Raw genomic sequence first — 18,390 nt, forward strand, 5'->3', positions numbered from 1 at the left:
CCCTTGAACATGACCCCCCTGGACAGGAACCCCAGCCTAGATGGGACCCCCATAGCCAGGGACCCCCCCTATGGCTGGGACCCCCACCTAGACAGGACCCCCCCCCCCTTGATGGGACCCCCCCATGGCCAGGGTCTGCCATGGCCAGGACCCCCACCCAAACCAGGACCCCCACCCCAGTTGGGACCCCCTGGCCAGGACCCCCACCCTCGGTGGGACCCCCCTGGCCAGGACCCCCACCCTCGGTGGGATCCCCATGGCCAGGACCCCCATGACCAGGACTCCCACCCTGACTGGGACCCCCCCACCCTTGATGGGACCCTTCTTGGCCAGGATCCACCATGGCCAGGATCCCCATGGCCAGGACCCCCACCCAAACCTGGACCCCCACCCTCAGTGGGACCCCCCCCGACAAGGGACCACTCTACCCTAGATGGGACCCCCCCCCCCCATGGCTGGGACCTCCACCCTCAGTGGGACCCCCCTGGCCAGGGACCCCCACCCAAAGGGACCTGCCCCCCCCAATAGGTCCCCCATAGCCCGTCCCCCCCATGACCAGGCCCCCACATTTCATCCAGGACCCCAACCTACCCCCCACCCATATTAGCACCCCATTTCCCCCCAACCCCCCTGCAGCAGCGAGGGTCCTGTACGAGCTCAACCCCATACGAGCCCTTGGAGAATCCCCCACTCCCTCCTTGCCCCGTGTGCCCGCCCCCTCGGGGTTCCCCCCCCCCATCACCCTAAGGGGGGGCAAACCCTGCCCCAGGCCCTCGGACTTTGCCCCCCCGCCACCGGGGCCTGGGGCCATGCCAAGGCCAAGATGGCCGCCCTTGCTTGGGGGGGGGGGGGGTGCCCAGGGTGGAAGGGCTGGGGGGATACTGGGTGCCGGGGGGGATTAGGGGTCCCCAATGTGATGGGTGCTGGGGGGAATTGGGGGGGGTCCCTGGGCATTGGGTACTGGGAGATATCGGGGTGCTGGGGGGGATCAGTGGGGTCCTGGGATGGTGGGTGCTGGGAGGATATTGGGGTGCTGGAGGGGTCTCTAATGTGGTGGGTGCTGGGAGGATATTGAGGTGCTTGGGGGGATCAGGGGGGCCTCTGGGTGCTGGGGGATATTGGGATTCTGGGGAGCACTGGGGGGGGGTTCCTGGGTGCTGGGGGTAATGGGGGGTCCTGGGTGCTGGGAGGGATCGAAGGGGTCCTGGGGTGGTGGGTGCTGGAGGCAAAGGGGGGGGTCCTGGGTGCTGGGGATATTGGGGTGTCGCTGGGTGCTGGGGGCTATCAGGGTGCTGGGGGGGATCGAAGGGATCCTGGGGTGGTGGGTGCTGGAGGCAAAGGGGGGGTCCTGGATGCTGGGGATATTGGGGTTTTCTGGAGAACACAGGGCCACCCGGGGCAGTGGATGCTGTGGGGCACCCCGGGGTGCAGCTCTTCCCGGAGGGGACCCCCACACCGGCCCGTGTCCCCCCGCCCTTCCCCCCTCCCAGGCTGTCGATGGTGACGCCGGCGGTGCTGCGGCTGGACGCCGAGGAGCTGGTGGTGCTGGAAGCGCCGGGGCTGACCACTGCCACCGAGGCCACCGTGGTGGTGCAGGATTTTCCCCTCAAGCGCCAGGTCCTCTACCAGGTCCGCGTGGGGCTCAGCCCCGCCGACGGCATGCTGGGCAGCGCCGCCATCAAGGTGGGTGACACCCCCCCTGCCCCCCACCACCCCGGGGTGCCCGGCCCGGGGCGGGGGCACCCGGAGCTCAACCCTATACGAGCCAGCGGAGAAGCTCCTCAGAGCAGATGGGTCACCCCAGGGTGTGGGACATCACACGGGTGTCCCCAAGGTTTGGGACTGCCACATGGGTGTCCTCCAGGGTCTCTGGGGACTGTCACCCCTGGGTGTGGGGCTGTCACCCAGTGTCCCCATGCTCTGGGACCACCATTGCCCCAGGGTGGAGGTGCGTCACACAGATGTCCCCAGGGTCACCATCGCCCTGGGGTGCAAATGTCACCCGGCATCCCCCTGCTCCTGGGACACCGTCACCCCAGGGTGCAGGTGCATTGCACAGGTGTCCCCATGCCCTGGGGCCGCCCTTGCCCTGGGGCATGGGTGTCACCCGGCGTCCCTGTGTCCTCACAGCTGTCGGCCAAGGCGCTGCCACGGGAGTCGGGGAAGCAGTACATCTCGGTGCAGGCCCGCTTCCCCCAGACCACCCTGGAGAAGGTGCTGCTGGTGTCACCCCAGAGCGGCCACATCTTCGTGCAGACCGACAAGCCCATCTACACCCCCGGCTCCACGGGTGCGGGTCCCCCGCTGTGGCACCCCGGGGAGGACGGTCACTGCTAGGGGGGAGTGATGGGGATGAGTGTCTGAGCTGGCCCAGGCATGGGGAGCAGGGTTGGGGGGGGGAGAATCTGGCGTGGGGAGGCTGGAGTTGGGGCGGGGTGTCCCTGCTGACATCCCCGTTGTGTCCCTGGTGATGTCCCCCTCATGGGGTCCAGAGCCTGGGGTCAGGGTGTCCCCAGTGACATCCCCATTGTGTCCCTGGTCATGGCCCCATCATGTCCCCGGTGACATCTCTGTCATGGCATCCAGAGCTTGGAGTTGGGGTGCTCCCAGTGATGTCCCCAGCATGTCCCCTGTGAGGCCCTGCTCCCATCTGGGGATGTCCCCATTGGGGTCCAGAGCTGGGGCTGGGATGTCCACAGTGACATCCCCATTGCATCCCCATGAGGGTCCAGCTCCCATTTTGGGATATCCCTATGGCTTCCCCATAGGGGTCTGACACCTATTTCAGGATGTCCCCATCACGTCTCCACTCATCCTGTCCCCTTCATCCCTTCCCAGTACTCTGCCGCTTCTTCGCCCTGGGCCACCACATGGAGCCCATTCCCAAGACAATCATCGTGGAGGTCAAGGTGGGTCCGTGGTGGTGGCAGCAGGGAGATGGTGATCAGGATGGGGATGGGGACAGGGACGGAGATGGGGACCTGGCCTGTCATCCCTGACTGTCCTGTCCCTCCGCAGACTGCAGAGGGGATCATCGTCAAGCAAATGCCCGTCTCCTCGCCCATGAAGACGGGCATCTTCTCCCTCAACCACAACCTACCTGAGGTCGTCAGGTGCGTGGCCCTAACGAGGTGCCAGAGCTGGCTCGGGAACGTCCCCGTCCCGGCTGCTCACTCTGTCCTTTTTCCAGCTTGGGGACATGGACAGTGTTGGCCAAATTTGAAGACTCGCCAGAGCAGGTCTTCAGCACCCAATTTGAAGTCAAGGAGTATGGTACGGCGTGTTTTGGGGTGGAGGACCCACCTGGATGCCCGGGTCCCCTCCGGCGAGTTGTGATCTCCCAGGAAGGGTTTTTGGGGGAAACCACAGCACCCCAATCATGTGGGGGATGCCTCTCAATGCCATCCTCATCCCTGTGTCACCCTCCATAGTGCTGCCGAGCTTCGAGGTCATCCTGGAGCCGGAGGAGAAATTCCTCTACATCGACCGGCAGGAGGATTTCCGGGTGTCCATCACGGCCAGGTGAGACAGGGACCCCCAGTGTGGGTGATGGGACTGCAGGGTGATGGGGACGCCCACCCCAAAAGCTGACTCTCTCCGTTGGGGCTCCCGCAGGTACCTCTACGGGAAGCGCCTGCATGGCACAGCCTTCGTCCTCTTCGGTGTGATGGTGGATGACGAGAGGAAGAGCATCCCGCAGTCCCTGCGGAGGGTGCAGGTGGGCTGGCGCTGGCCCCCATCCCCATCCGCTGCTGAACCCTGCTGTCCCCTGTCCCCATCTCTGTCCCCCATCTGCATCTGTCTCTCATCCCTGTCCTCTGCTGAGACCTGCTGACCCTTGTCCCCATCCTTGTCCCCATCCCCTGATGAGCCCTGCTGTCCCCTGCCCCCCACTGAACCCTGTGTCTGCAGGTCACCGATGGGGATGGAGAGGCCGTGCTGCCCATGGCCGTGCTGCGACAACGCTTCGCCAACCCCCAGGAGCTGGTGGGCCACTCGCTCTACATCTCCGTCACTGTCCTCACCGAGTCTGGTGGGTCCCAGGGATGGGGGGGGACAGTGGGGACACATGGGAACACTCACTCTATGTCGCCATCACCATCTTCACCATGTCCACTGGGTCCTGGGGATGGTGGAACGGGGACAGCAGGGCACCCGGCCAGGTCAGCTGGGGCTGGGTTGCCCCATCCTGGCACTGGGTGACATCCCTGTCCCCGGGGCCACGCACAGGCAGTGACATGGTGGAAGCACAGCGCACGGGCATCCACATCGTGACGTCCCCATACCAGATCCACTTCACCCGCACGCCCAAGTACTTCAAGCCGGGGATGCCCTTCGAGCTCATGGTAATGGCACCCTGTGGTGGCCCTGGGGGACAGGGATGGGGATGGGGACAGGGACAGAGTCTGCCCAGACCTGCCACAGCACTGGGGTCCTGGCATGGGCTCGGGAACGAGGATGGGGTCAGCCCAGGCTTTGCAGGTGGAGGGCACCCGCGGGGACAGAGAGTCCATCCCCTGTACTGTGCCGTGTCCCCATACCACGTCCCTGTGCCGTGTCCCCATGGCATGTCCCAATGCCACGTCCTGTGCTGAGTCTGCTGCCCCACAGGTCTATGTCACCAACCCTGATAAGTCGCCGGCTGCGCGCATCCCTGTCAAGGCCGAAGGCTTCCAGGGCCTCGTGTCCACACAGCGCGATGGCACTGCCAAGCTCATCCTCAACATGCCGGCCAACATGGCCACCGTCCCCATCACCGTGAGCAGGGCCCGGGGAACCGGGGGACTGGAAGACAGGGGGACTAGGGTGGGCGGGATGGCCAAGATGTCCAGGGAGCTGGGGTGGGTGAGATGACCAGGGTGACCAGGGGACAAGGGTGGCTGAGGTGGCCAAGGGAGTGGGGTGGCCAAGATGGCCAGGGGACCAAGGTGACTGGGTTCAGGGGGGACCAGGGTGGCCGTGGAGCTGGGGTGGCTGTGGGACCAGGGTGGCCACGAGACGAGGAGAACCGAGATGGCCAGGGTGGCCATGGAACCAGGATGGCCAAGATGGGGTGGCCAAGGGACCAGGGGGCCAGGACATCTGAGACAGCTGGGATGGCCATGGATGGCTGAGATGGCTCGGGTGACCGTGAGACTGAAATGGTCGAGACAGCCAGGGTGGCCGGGGAACTGGGATGGCCAAGATGGCTGGATCGGCCATGAAACCAGGATAGCTGAGTTGACCGGGGGACCAGGATGGCCAAGATGGCCGGGGTGGCCAGGATGGCAGGAGGACCAGGATGGCCGAGACGGCCGGGATGGCTGGGGTGGCTGGGGGACTGGGCGGCTGAGATGGCCTGGGCGCCAGTGCTGGTGGGGGCAGCTGGGGGCTCCGTGGTGGCCACGGACCCCCTGCGAACACCCGCCCCGGTGGCCCCGGGATCCCTCGCAGGTGCGGACGGCGCAGCCGGGGCTGCCCGAGGGCCGCCAGGCCAGCCGCGCCATGCAGGCCGAGGCGTACCGCAGCCAGGGAGACTCCGGCAACTTCCTCCACCTGGCCGTGACGGCCACCGAGCTGCAGCCTGGTGACAACCTCCCCGTGAACTTCCACCTCAAGAGCAACAACCCCTCCGTCCGCAACGGCGTCACCTACTTCACCTACATCGTGAGTGCCACCTTGGCCCGCCCTGGGGACCCAGGCATCCGGGCACCTGCTGACCCCCCCCCCCCCCACCTTTGCTACCCTCCCACAGATTCTGAGCAAGGGGCACATCGTGCGTGTGGGGCGGCAGCGGCGCGAGGCCGGCCAGAGCCTTGTCACCATGTCGCTGCCCGTGACGACCAGCCTCATCCCCTCCTTCCGCATCGTGGCCTACTACCACGTGGTGCCGGGGGAGATCGTTGCTGACTCCGTCTGGGTCGACGTCAAGGACACCTGCATGGGCACTGTGCGTCCTGCTGGGAGGACAGCAGCGATGAGGAGGGGCTTGGGCATCCTGGGGAGCTCGGGCATCCTGGGGGAATTTGGACATCTCAGGGGGATCAGGCATCCTGGAGAGTTTGGTCATTGTGGGAGTCTTGGGCATCGTGGGGAGTCTCAGGTATCCCAGGGGGTTCAGGCATCCTTGGGGGGCTTGGACATCCCATGGGGTGCTTGGACATCCTGGGGAGGGGTGCTTGGGCATCTCAGTGGGGGCTTGGACATCCTGAGGAGCTCAGGCATCCCAGGAGATTCAAGCATCCTAGGGGGACTTGGACATCCCAGGGCATCCTGGGGAGCATCGGGCATCATGGGGGTCTTGGTCATCCTGGAAGAACTTGGTCATCTCCAGGGGTTCAGGCATCCTGGGGGACTCAGGCATCCCAGAGGGGCGTGGACATCCCATGGGGTACTTGAACATCCCAGGGGGTTCAGGCATCATGAAGGACTTGGACATCCCAGGGGCTCAGGCACACCACGGGCTCGATTACCCCATGGGGACTTGACCATCCGCATGGGGCTGGTCCAGGGGGAACTTTCCCAGCACCTGGAGACAAAGCCAGAGACAGTGGAGCCACAACTCTCCCTCTCTCCCTCCCACAGCTGGTGGTGAAGGGAGCCACGGAGGCAGACAACCGGGTGCACGAGCCGGGGACGCCCATGAGGCTCCGCATCGAGGGTGACCACAAAGCCCAGGTGGGGCTGGTGGCTGTGGACAAGGGTGTCTTCGTCCTCAACAGCAAGCACAAGCTGACGCAGTCCAAGGTGGGTGCCGGTGGATGCTGCAAGTGGGACTGGGTGGGATGCGGGAGCCAGGCTGAGCGCCTGGTGTCGTGGCAGTGGCTCTCACGTCTGGTCCCGGCTTGCTGCAGGTGTGGGACACAGTGGAGCAGAGCGACATCGGCTGCACGCCGGGCAGCGGGAAGGACAACGTGGGGGTCTTCGCCGACGCCGGCTTGAGCCTGGTCACCAACATAAAGATTGACACACCGCAGCGAGCAGGTAGGCGACCCGCCAGGGTGGAGATGTGACACCCCAGGGTGGGGATGTGGCACCTGGGGATGGAGGTGTGACACCCCGGGGTCCTCACCCGTGGCCCTTCTGCCCACAGAGGTCCAGTGCCCAAAGCGAGCAAGACGCAAGCGCAACTCCCTGCAGCTCATTGAGTACAAGGGCAACAAAGGTACGTGGCCCCACGTCCCTGGCAGCAGCCACAGCCACCGCCATGTGGGGTTGGGGGCTCCGCGTGGTGCCAGCTCCACGTCTTGGTGTTGGCAGCGGCCGAGTACGAGGATGGGCAGCTACGGAAGTGCTGTGAGGACGGCATGCAGGAGAACCCCATGGGCCACAGCTGCGAGAAGCGGGCCACCTACATCCTGGAGGGCAGCGCCTGCGTTAAGGCCTTCCTCGACTGTTGCAACTACATCAAGACCATCCGCGAGCAGAAGCAGCGTAACTTGCACCTCCAGCTGGCCCGAAGCAAGTACCGGGGCCGAGCCAGAGTTTTTGGGGGGGCGGTTAAGCCCCGGAGCTCAGCCCGGAGAGGGGCCACATGGCCAGGGCTGACAGGCAAACAGGCTCCGTGCTGTTCCCCAGGCGAGGTGGATGACCAGTTCTTGGCTGACGAGGACATCACCTCGCGGAGCCTCTTCCCTGAGAGCTGGCTGTGGCAGGTGGAGCCACTGACAGAGGCGCCCAACGAGCTTGGGTGAGCACCCGCTGCCGCTGACACCCGCCACCCACCCCACGGCTTGGAGACCCGCTGAGTCTTTCCTGGGTGGCTGAAGGACCAGCTATGACCTCCTGGTCCAGCTCAGGGACCACCTACAACCCCCATCCCAAGTCAGGGGCCACCTATGACACCCTGGTCCATCTTGGGAACCAGCTATCACTCCCCAGTTCAGCTCAGGGGCTACCTACAACCTCCTGGCCCAGCTTGGGGGCTGCCTAACCCCCTCATTGGTTCCTGTCCCCTCCAGCATCTCCGCGAAGACACTGCCCATATACCTGAAGGACTCCATCACCACCTGGGAGGTCCTGGCTGTCAGCCTCTCTCCAACCAAGGGTGCGCTATGGAGCTGTGGTGCTGGGCAGCGGGTGAAAAGGGGGGCCCTCAAGACCTGGAGGGGTCCCCTGGGGCTGGAAGGGTCCCCCAAGACCTTGGGGAGGGTCCATGGGACTTGAGAGCTCCCCCAAACCTTGCTGGGGGTCCCACGAGACTTGAGTGATCATCCAAAGCCAGGAGGACTTGCTTGGGACTTGAGGGATTCCCCCAAACCTTGGGTGGGGTTGCTTGGGAGATGAGGGATCTCCAATAACTTGGGGAGATCCTTGAGACTTGAGGGGCCCCCCAAGGACTGGCAAGACCCTAGCCTGGACTCTGCACGCCCCTTGGCCACACCACAGGACTCTGCGTGGCCGACCCCTATGAGATCACGGTGATGAAGGAGTTCTTTATCGACCTGCGCCTGCCCTACTCGGTGGTGAGGAACGAGCAGGTGGAAGTCCGTGCCATCCTCTACAACTACTGGGAGCGTGACATCAAGGTCAGCGAGGGCCATGGGGCCGGGGCTGAACAGGCCGGGGAGGTCTGAAGCCACCTGAGTGTCCCCCGCCAACGTCTCTTCGTGCCCCGTAGGTGCGTGTGGAGCTGATGCACAACCCAGCCATCTGCAGCGCCTCCTCCTCCAAGACCCGCTACCAGCAGATCTTTGTCCTGAAAGCCCAGTCGTCACGGGTCGTGCCCTTCATCCTCGTGCCCTTGCACCTGGGGCTGCATGATGTTGAGGTCAAGGCGGCTGTGTGGGGCAGCTTTGTGGCCGATGGTGTCAAGAAGAAGCTCAAAGTTGTGGTGAGCGGCCTGTCGTTGCATCTCGGAGACGTGGTGCCCGTCACCATCCCCCAGGATGCCCCCGTGGCATCCCCATCTCCACCTTCATCCTGGCGCTGTACCCAGGGATCAATGATCCCTTGACCGGGATGCCCAAGGAACCAAACTGGGTAGTCTTCTGGGGCTCTCCCAGTTCCTCCCATGACCTGAGGCTGCTGGTTTGCACTGGGACACATTTCCTGGATTGGAGCGGTTGGGAAGGGTGGCCCTAAGCTGGCCCAGCTTTGAGCATTGACATCTTGCCTCTGCAGGCCGAAGGGATGAAGCTGGAGAAGACAGTGAAGATTGTTGAGCTGGACCCAAAGTCGCGGGGAATCAGTGAGTGTCGTCCATCCCTCGCTGGGGATGTCTCAGCCATGTGGTGAAAACCCCTGTCCAAACCTGGGTGCTTGAGGCACAAGGACAGAGGGACATCTGATGGATCTGGGGCATCTCAGGGGGTGAGGGATGTCCTGATACAGATCTGGGGCATCTCGGGTGTTGAAGGATGTCCAACTATGGATTTAGGGCATCTTGAGGATGAAGGACATCCTGCTACAGATTTGGGGCAAGACTGGGACATCTCAGAGGGGGTGACAGGCATCCCACTGCAGACGTAGGGCAGGGCTGGGGCACCTCGGGGGGACGAGGGGATTTGGGACTGGGCTGGGGCCTGCTGGCTCCGTCATGGCCTCTCTGCCCCACAGACGGTGTGCAGGAAGAGAAGGTCTCGGCAGCAAACCTCTCTGACATTGTCCCCAACACCGAGTCGGAGACCAAAGTCAGCATCCAAGGTGAGAGCAGGGACCCAGGGATGCATGGGGATGCTGGGAAGGAGTGGGAGATGCTGCTCACCCCCAGCTTGATGTCATCCTTCCCTGGCCAGGCAACCCTGTGGCCATCATCGTGGAGAAAGCCATTGATGGGGCCAACCTCAAGCACCTCATCGTGACGCCGGCGGGCTGTGGTGAGCAGAACATGATTGGCATGACGCCCACCGTCATCGCCACCCACTACCTGGACAGCACAGCACAGTGGGAGACCGTCAGCATCGACCGCCGTGCTGAGGCCATTGCCTTGATTAAAAAGGGTAGGAGCACCCTTCGGATGAGCAGGGCATCTCCGGTCCACTCCTTCTTTCCCTCTGGGCATCCAGAGCTACTGGTTTGCACTGGGATGTGCTCCCTGGTCATGCTAGAGGAGTTGGTGGCCCAAAGCCAGCCTGGCTTGGCCCATGGCCAGGAGCTCCTTGCACTGCCTGTTCCCGCGCCATAGGATGTCCCCAGGTTTTGCTCAGCTGCCATCTCCTCAACAGGTTACACCCAGCAACTGGCTTTCCGGAAAGCTGACAACTCCTATGCTGCCTTCAACAACCGGCCATCGAGCACCTGGTGAGGGTCCTGGCTCCTCCAGCCACTGGGAGGGGGAACGGGATGGCGGGAATGGGATCAAACCCAGTGAAAGCGTGGGGAGGATGAGAAACAGTGCAGCTCTGAGGTCCCCGTGCCCCCAGGCTGACGGCGTATGTGGCCAAAGTCTTTGCTATGGCTATCAAGCTGGTGGACATTGAGCCTGAGGTGGTGTGTGGGGCCATCAAATGGCTCATCCTGGAGAAGCAGAAGCCGGACGGGATTTTCCAAGAGGATGCTCCTGTCATCCACAAGGAGATGGTGGTATGTGGGCACCCAAGCCTGGCCGCAAACCCTTTCCCCGCCAGGAGCCAAATCCCTGGTGCCAAAGTCTTTGCCCCCGTCTTGCCATGCAGGGAGGGTACCAGGGTGCCGAGCCCGAAGTGTCACTGACGGCCTTCGTCCTCATCGCACTGCAGGAAGCCCGGGAGATCTGCAAGGACCGCGTCAACGTGAGTGTCCCAGTGGGCACCACCAACCCCTGGAGTGGGGAGGTGGGGGGTGGGGGGGGAGATGCCAACCCTTAGAGCAGCCACCTGAGAATCCACATTACATTTCTCTGTGCCCAGAGCTTGGATGGGAGCATTGCCAAAGCCGCTGAATACCTGAGCCGGCAGTACCAGTCCCTGGCCAGGCCCTACACGGTGGCCCTGACCTCCTATGCTCTGGCCCTAACAGGGAAGCTCAACAGCGAGAAGATTCTCATGAAGGTCTCCAAAGGTGATGCCTAGGGGGGGTGGCATGAAGGCGGGTAGGGGGGGCAATTGTGAGGGGTGGGTCTTGGGGGCCCATGAAGTGAAGATGGTTTCCCCCCCCCCCCCACCCCTCTGTAGAGGGCAACCGCTGGGAGGAACGTAATGCCCACACCTACAACATCGAGGGCACGTCCTATGCCCTGCTTGCCCTGCTGCGTATGGAGAAGACGGAGCTCACAGGACCTGTTGTCCGCTGGCTCGCCAAGCAGAACTACTTTGGTGGTGGCTACGGCTCCACGCAGGTGGGCCATGGGCTGGGGGACGAGATGGGATGGGACAGAGACCTCCCTGGGGCACCCTGGTACCCCCCTGGTGAGATGGGGGGGTGAGCATCTGGGAGGAGAGATGGGTATTTGAGGGCTTGCTGGGGATCTAGGGGGGCTTTGGGGGACCCCTCTGGTGCCTGGGCATCTCCTCCAGGCTCTGTGTCTCCAAGGGATGTGGGGGACCCTTGCAACCCCTGGGGACCCACTTTGTCCCTGGGGACCCCCCAGGGCTTTGGGGGACCCTTCCTGTCCCTGGAGATCCCCTCCAGTCCCTGGGACCTCCAAAGACCCCTGCTGTCCTTGGAGGACTCATGTCCTGGGGATCCCCCAGGGCTTTTGGGGATGCCCTCCAGGGTTTTGGGGGACACCTCCTGTCCCTGGGGGACACCTCTAGTCCCTGGAGACCCCCAGGGATTTGGGGGAACTCATCTAGATCTTTGGGGGACCCCTCTGGTGCTTGGGGATCCCTTCCAGATCCTGGGACCCCCAGGGACCCCTCCTGTCTCTGGGGGACCCATATGGTCCTGGGGACCCCCAAGGCTTTTAGGGACCCCTGTGGGGTTTTGGGGGACACTTCCTGTCCCTTTGGGACTCCCCTAGTCCCTGGGACCCCCGGGGTTTTGGGGGACACCTGCTGTCTTAGGGACCCCTCCATCTCCTTGGGGCCCCTCAAGCTTCAAGGGGTCTCTCCAAGCTCCTGGGGACCCCTCCAGTACCCAGGTACTCCCCAGAGCTTTGGGGACCCCCCCGAGGGCATCCCAGATCCATGTACCCAAGCCCCCAGATGACATCACTGTCCCCACAGGCCACCAACCTGATGTTCCAGATGCAGATCCAGTCCCAGATGGCATCAGGGCTTTGAGGATCTCCGGGCTCAGGGATGTCCCAGGTGCTTGGGGACACCCTGGACCATGTCCCCAAGCCCCCAGGTGACACCATTGTTCCTGCAGGCCACCATCCTGGTGTTCCAAGCTCTGGCCCAGTACCAGATTTCCATGCCGCACCAGCAGGAGCTCAGCCTTGACGTGTCGATACTGCTGCCGCGGCGTGCCAGCCCCATCAAATACCGTATCGAGAACCGCAATGCCCTGGTGGCCCGCTCTGCTGAGGTATGGCCACCATCCCTGTTCCTGCCACCGCCACTATCACCATCACTGCTGCCATCACTGTCACCATCACGCCAGTGCTCGTAGGTGCCCGGCCGTGGCCTGGGTGGGGTGTTCCTGTCCCCTTGGTGTCCTGGGATGTCCCGGTCCCCTCCATGTCCCTCCATTCCCTGGATATCCTTGTCCCCTCTGGGTCCTGTGATATCCCTGTCCCCTCCATGTCCTGGGATGCCCTGTCACCACTGGATCCCCCCGGGGACATCTCCATCCCTCCCAATGTCCCCTGTCTCTGCAGACCAAGTGGAATGAGGACTTCACAGTGAAAGCTGAGGGCGCAGGCAAGGGGACGATGACAGTGGTGACCATCTACAATGCCAGGGTCCCTGAAAGGGACAACACGTGTGACAGCTTTCACCTGCGGGTACAGGTGGATGACGTGAAGACGGGTGAGTCTGTGCCATCACCCCCACTCCCCCCATGTCCCCTTGAGTCCCCAACATTCCCCCTGTCCCCCAGGGGCCCCCATGGCACTCCTGTCCCCCATGTCACCCTACAACCCCCATGACACCCCTCATTCCTCCCTGGCTCCCCCCATGCCCCCCATGTCCCATAAGGGTGACAGCATTGTCTCCCCCTCCCTCCAGGCAAGCAGCAGGAAGGGGTCATCCGGTCCGTCAAGATCACCATCTGCATGAGGTGGGGGACACCAGGGACACTGGGGCATCAGGGTCATTGAGAACATCAGGGATGGTAGGGAATTGGGGACCTGTGGAGCATTGGGGACACTGGGGACATCAGGGACATCGGAGATGTGAAGGAGGATGTTGGGACCAGGGATGGGGACACTGGGAACAAGGACATCAGAGATGGGTATAGGGAGGGGGACAAGGATGTTGGGGAAAGGAATGAGGACATCAGACACAGGGACTGTGACATGGACAGGACATTGGAGATGGGGGGGGAAGTTGGGGACAAGGAAGGGGACACCTTGGGGGGGGGGCACTGGGGACAGGGATGAGGATGGAGACATTGTCCCAGGGGGATCCCTGGGGACGGGGATGTCAGGGATGGGGTCTTGGGGATGTTGGGTATCTTGGGGACCTTGGGGACAGGCACCATCCCCCACAGGTACCTGGACAATGTGGATGCCACCATGTCCATCCTCGATATCTCCATGCTCACGGGCTTCACCCCTGATCTCGACGACCTGAAACGGGTGAGCACAGGGACATGGGAACAGGGGACACAGGGTCCCTGTGTGGCTGTGGCCCTGGTGTGCCCCATGTCACGGTGTCCCTGTGTCCCCGTGTCCAGCTTTCACAGGGGGTAGACAGATACATTTCCAAGTACGAGATCGACAAAGCGCCCTCGGACCGCGGCAACCTCATCATCTACCTTGACAAGGTGGGACAGGGACGGAGACGGGGATGGGGACATGGCTGGGATGGCCCAGGGATGGGAATGGGAACAGGGATGGGAACAGCTTGAGGTTTGGGGAAGGGGACACAGGGACTGGGTTGGGGACGAGGCTAGGGATGGAGAGGGAGCCAGGATGGGGACATGGATGGGGACAAGGATGGAGACATGGATGAGGACATGAACAGGCTTGTGGTGGCTGTGCAATGCCATTGTGCCTTGCTGAACCTGTCCCCATCCCTGTCCCTGTCCCCATCCCCAGGTGTCCCACCAGGACGAAGAGTGTCTCACCTTCAAGGCCCACCAGGTTTTCCAGGTGGGGCTGATCCAGCCTGCGTCTGTCACCGTCTACAGCTACTACAAGATTGGTGCGCCCCATGTCTCCCCATGTCCCCTGTGTCCCCCCGTGCCCCCCCAGAGCCCCTCCTCTGTGCTCCCCTCTGTGCCCCCATCTCCCTGCAGACCATCTCCCCCCATGTCCCCCCCCATGCTCCACAGTGTCACCAGGGTGTCCCTATGTCCCTGCCGACCCTCGCCCCCAAGTGTCCTCGATCCCCCATCCCCCTGCTGACTTTCTCCCCCGCCATGTCCCCCTGTGTCCCTGTGTATCTCCGTAGACGACCGCTGCACCCGTTTCTACCACCCGGACAAGAACGCTGGGCAGCTGAACAAGATCTGCCACGGGGACGTGTGCCGCTGCGCCGAAGGTGGGATAGGGACAGGGAGGACAAGGATGGGGATGGGGACAGGGACCATGACGTGGCATGATGGGACACATCCTTGCTGTGATGGGACGTGTCCCAATCATGATGGGGACATGTCCCGGTTGTGATGGGACGCATCCTGGTTGTGAAGGGGATATGTCCCTGCCATGATGGAGACTTGTCCCAGCTGTGACTCCCTCCATGTCCCCCCAGAAAAATGCTTCGTGCAGCACAAGGACAGTGCCATCACTGTCAACCAACGGATTGAGGATGCCTGTGAGCCGGGAGTTGACTATGGTAGGTCCCCAGGATGGGGGGACATGGAGGACATGAGAACATGGGAGGCATGAGGACATGTGAGACATGGGGGGATATGGGAGGACATGGGGGGGGGACGTGGAGGACATGGGGGAGATGTGGGCACAGAAGGGGACATGGGAACACCAGAGGGGGACACAGAGGGATCCAGGGGGAAGGGGGCAGCAGGGCCCATTGAGGGGATGGGCCCCGTGTGCCAAGGGGTGGCCCCGGTGCGGATGACATGGGGACATCCCTATCACCAGTGTACAAGGCAAGGCTGATGGAGGCGAAGGAGTTGCCAGCTTACGACAGCTACGTCATGACCATCCTCTCTGTCATCAAGATGGGTATGAGCACCCTAGGGTGCCAGTGCAGGGCCACTTGGGGTGCTGGGGATGCCCAGGGGGGCTGGGGACACCCAGGTGGTCTGGGGACACCTGACTGGGTTGGAGTCACCCAAGGGGTGCCGGGGACACCGGGGGCAGGGACATCCAGGTGGGTTGGGGTCACTCGGGAGGGGCTGGGGTCACTCAAGGGTGCTGGGGATGCTGGGGACACCCAGCTGGGTGGGTGTCACCCAAAGGCGCTGGGGGCACTCAGGTCAGTTGGGGGCACCCAGGCGGGCTGGTGACACTCAACGGTGCTGGGGACACCCATGGAAGGCTAGGGACACCCAGGTGTGTTGGGATTACCTAGATGGGTTGATGACCCCCAAGGATGCTGGGACACCCAGGTCAGCTGGGAACACCCAGAGGTGCTAGGGACACCCAGGGCAGGGACTTCCAGGTGGGTTGGGGTCACCCAATGGCTCTGGGAATATCCGGGAGCCGGGACACCAAGGTGGGTTGATGTCACCCAAGGCTTCAAGGGACACCCAAAGGTATTGGGGACACCCAGGTAGGTTGGGGGTCACCCAAAAGCGCTAGCGACACCCATACAGAGGTGGTGATCCCAAAGGGTGATGTCACCAATGTCAGGGCAGGGGACCCATGCTATAGACACCCATGGATGCTAGTGGCTCCTGGAGGCATCAGAGGTCCATGGGGAGAGGACAACCTTCATGGGGCATCCTGGGAGAGCTGGGCCGTGTCCATGGCATGTGGGAGGCATGTGGGTGGTGCGTGGGGACCATTTCACTTGCTGTCACCCTGAGCAGGCACTGACGAGGACCCGGCTGGGAGCAACCGGACCTTCGTGAGCCACTGGCAGTGTCGAGATGCACTGTCCCTCAAGCCGGGCAAGGACTACCTCATCTGGGGGCTCGGCACCGACCTCTGGAGCACTGGTGCCCAGTAAGAACATGGGACATGGGGACGTGGGACACAGGGACATGGGGACAAGGGGTGAGCTCGGCAAGGACTACCTCATCTGGGGACTTGGCACTGACCTCCGGAGTGCTGGCACCCGGTAGGGACACAGGACATGAGGATGTGGGGACACGGGGCATGAGGACACAGGGACATGGAGTTATGGGGACGTGGGGGACACAGGGACATGGAATATGGGGACACAAGGACATGGGACACAGGACAGGGACATGGGGACATGGCACATGGGGCCACAGGACATAGGGACATGGGACATGAGGACACAGGACATGGAGGGACATGAGGAGGACACAAGATATGGGACATGGGGACACAGGGACACATGGGGTACATGGGACACGGGGGAGGAGGACATGGGACATGGAGACACAGGAACGTAGAGATGAGCCCAGCAAGGACCCCAAGTGCCGAGATTCTCCAGGGTCTTGTATAGGGTTGTGCACCCCCGGTGTCCCTCACTCCCCACTCCGGGGCCACCCGTGGGTGCCAGGGCTGACACCCACAGGTGCCCCCCCCCCCACCAACGCACCCCTGTTTCCCGCAGCTTCTCCTACCTGATCGGCAAGGACACGTGGCTGGAGCAGTGGCCCAGCGAGGTCGAGTGCCAGGAGCCCGAGCTGCAGACCCTGTGCCAGGACTTCGTGGAGTTCGCCGAGGCCATGACCCTGTTCGGGTGCCCCACGTGACCGGGTGCCCCCCCACCCTGGGGACCCCCCCCCCGGCCTCCCCCCCCCCAATTTTTCTGCTATAAAAAGCTGCTTTCTAACAGCCTGGCTCTGGGGTGGTGGGGAGCCCCCGGAGCACAATAGGGGTGAGGGGGACAATGGGGACAACGGGGACAATGAGGACAATGCAGTGCACGGTGCTGCATGGTGCCACATGGTGCTCAGTGCACGGTGCTGCACAGCCCTCGGTGCTGCACGACACTCGGTGCACGGTGCTGCACAGCCCTCGGTGCACGGTGCTACAGGACACTCAGTGCACGGTGTTGCACAGCCCTCAGTGCTGCATGACACTCGGTACATGGTGTTGCACAGCCCTCGGTGCACGGTGCTGCAGGACACTCGGTGCACAGTGTTGCACAACCCTTGGTGCATGGTGCTGCACGACACTCGGTGCGCAGTGTTGCACAGCCCTCGGTGCACGGTGCTGCACGACACTCGGTGCACGGTGTTGCACAGCCCTCGGTGCACGGTGCTGCACGACACTCGGTGCACAGTGTTGCACAACCCTTGGTGCATGGTGCTGCACGACACTCGGTGCACAGTGCTACACAGCCCTTGGTGCACGGTGCTGCATGACACTCGGTGCGCAGTGTTGCACAGCCCTCGGTGCACGGTGCTGCACGACACTCGGTGCACGGTGTTGCACAGCCTGTGGTGCACGGTGCTGCTCGGTGCATGGCCCTCGGTGCACGGTGCTGCACAACCCTCAGTGCATGTTCCTACACGGGCCCTTGGCACAGGGTGCTACGCAGTGCCCGGTGCACGGCCCTTGGTGCAGGGTGCTCAGTGGCGGGTGCTCAGTGCAGGGTGCTCGGTGCACGGTGCTGCACGGCCCCCAGCGCAGGGTGCAGCACGGTGCTCGGTGCAGGGTGCTGCGCAGTGCAGGGTGCTCAGTGCAGGACGCAGCACGGTGCCGCTCGGTGCACGGCCCACCCCCCCCCCAGCAGCAGCAGCAGCCCCGCCGGGGGCGCGCATGGTGCTGCGCACCGCGGCGTTCCGGCCCGGCGGTTTCCGGCCTCCCCAGCCAGGCCCCACTGCGGCTTCGCTCCTACGGCGATTTCCGGTGCCTAATGGGACGCTCGCCCCCGCAGTCCCAGCACCCATGGGTGCAGGTGGGGGCGTGCGCGAGCGTGGGGCAGGGGCTGGGTCCCTCACGCAGTGGGGGAGGCCCCGGTTGCCTGGATCCCTCTCTGCAGGCCCCTGAGATCCCCTTCACCACCCCCAGCGAGCCCCAGGCCCAGGGTGGCACTCCGGGTGGATTCTCGGGTGGCTTGTATAGGGTTGTGCACAGGGCCTGACGCCTCCTGTCCTCAGGCCTGACACCCGGGTCCCTCTCTCTGGGCTTGCAGAGACCCCCTTCACCATCCCTGGCACCCCTAAGGCTCGGGAGAGGAGGGGTGGGATCAGGGTGGATTCTCAGGTGGCTCGTATAGTGTTGTGCACGAGGCCTGAACCCTCCTGGCCCTGGCCCTGACCTGCCCGGACACCTGGGTCCCTCTCTGCAGGCCCACTGGGACTCCCTTCACCACCCCCGGTGATCCCCAGACCCAG

General features: G+C 63.5%; 1 protein-coding gene across 1 annotated transcript in view; it reads left to right on the forward strand.

Moving 5' to 3' along the window:
• C3 (complement C3) overlaps positions 1 to 16,831 on the forward strand; it is a 19,699-nt gene extending 2,868 nt beyond the window's left edge. The window contains exons 2-40 of the mRNA XM_067314597.1: positions 1,491 to 1,683; positions 2,131 to 2,290; positions 2,839 to 2,909; positions 3,019 to 3,113; positions 3,191 to 3,273; positions 3,432 to 3,522; positions 3,616 to 3,718; positions 3,913 to 4,033; positions 4,231 to 4,346; positions 4,612 to 4,758; positions 5,434 to 5,646; positions 5,735 to 5,929; positions 6,565 to 6,726; positions 6,834 to 6,963; positions 7,073 to 7,144; positions 7,240 to 7,440; positions 7,558 to 7,669; positions 7,941 to 8,026; positions 8,368 to 8,507; positions 8,600 to 8,812; positions 9,103 to 9,169; positions 9,538 to 9,624; positions 9,717 to 9,920; positions 10,146 to 10,221; positions 10,344 to 10,503; positions 10,596 to 10,691; positions 10,809 to 10,959; positions 11,073 to 11,236; positions 12,211 to 12,369; positions 12,662 to 12,812; positions 13,011 to 13,062; positions 13,495 to 13,582; positions 13,681 to 13,770; positions 14,045 to 14,150; positions 14,400 to 14,489; positions 14,700 to 14,783; positions 15,050 to 15,133; positions 15,943 to 16,078; positions 16,659 to 16,831. Of these exons, the coding sequence (XP_067170698.1) occupies positions 1,491 to 1,683; positions 2,131 to 2,290; positions 2,839 to 2,909; positions 3,019 to 3,113; positions 3,191 to 3,273; positions 3,432 to 3,522; positions 3,616 to 3,718; positions 3,913 to 4,033; positions 4,231 to 4,346; positions 4,612 to 4,758; positions 5,434 to 5,646; positions 5,735 to 5,929; positions 6,565 to 6,726; positions 6,834 to 6,963; positions 7,073 to 7,144; positions 7,240 to 7,440; positions 7,558 to 7,669; positions 7,941 to 8,026; positions 8,368 to 8,507; positions 8,600 to 8,812; positions 9,103 to 9,169; positions 9,538 to 9,624; positions 9,717 to 9,920; positions 10,146 to 10,221; positions 10,344 to 10,503; positions 10,596 to 10,691; positions 10,809 to 10,959; positions 11,073 to 11,236; positions 12,211 to 12,369; positions 12,662 to 12,812; positions 13,011 to 13,062; positions 13,495 to 13,582; positions 13,681 to 13,770; positions 14,045 to 14,150; positions 14,400 to 14,489; positions 14,700 to 14,783; positions 15,050 to 15,133; positions 15,943 to 16,078; positions 16,659 to 16,800 (4,891 nt within the window). The 3' untranslated portion in view covers positions 16,801 to 16,831. The remainder of the gene's footprint in view (positions 1 to 1,490; positions 1,684 to 2,130; positions 2,291 to 2,838; positions 2,910 to 3,018; positions 3,114 to 3,190; positions 3,274 to 3,431; positions 3,523 to 3,615; positions 3,719 to 3,912; positions 4,034 to 4,230; positions 4,347 to 4,611; positions 4,759 to 5,433; positions 5,647 to 5,734; positions 5,930 to 6,564; positions 6,727 to 6,833; positions 6,964 to 7,072; positions 7,145 to 7,239; positions 7,441 to 7,557; positions 7,670 to 7,940; positions 8,027 to 8,367; positions 8,508 to 8,599; positions 8,813 to 9,102; positions 9,170 to 9,537; positions 9,625 to 9,716; positions 9,921 to 10,145; positions 10,222 to 10,343; positions 10,504 to 10,595; positions 10,692 to 10,808; positions 10,960 to 11,072; positions 11,237 to 12,210; positions 12,370 to 12,661; positions 12,813 to 13,010; positions 13,063 to 13,494; positions 13,583 to 13,680; positions 13,771 to 14,044; positions 14,151 to 14,399; positions 14,490 to 14,699; positions 14,784 to 15,049; positions 15,134 to 15,942; positions 16,079 to 16,658) is intronic.
• Positions 16,832 to 18,390: the final 1,559 nt, after the last annotated feature.

The sequence above is a fragment of the Apteryx mantelli genome, chromosome 36 (assembly GCF_036417845.1).
Source record: "Apteryx mantelli isolate bAptMan1 chromosome 36, bAptMan1.hap1, whole genome shotgun sequence".
NCBI classification, from domain to species: domain Eukaryota; kingdom Metazoa; phylum Chordata; class Aves; order Apterygiformes; family Apterygidae; genus Apteryx; species Apteryx mantelli.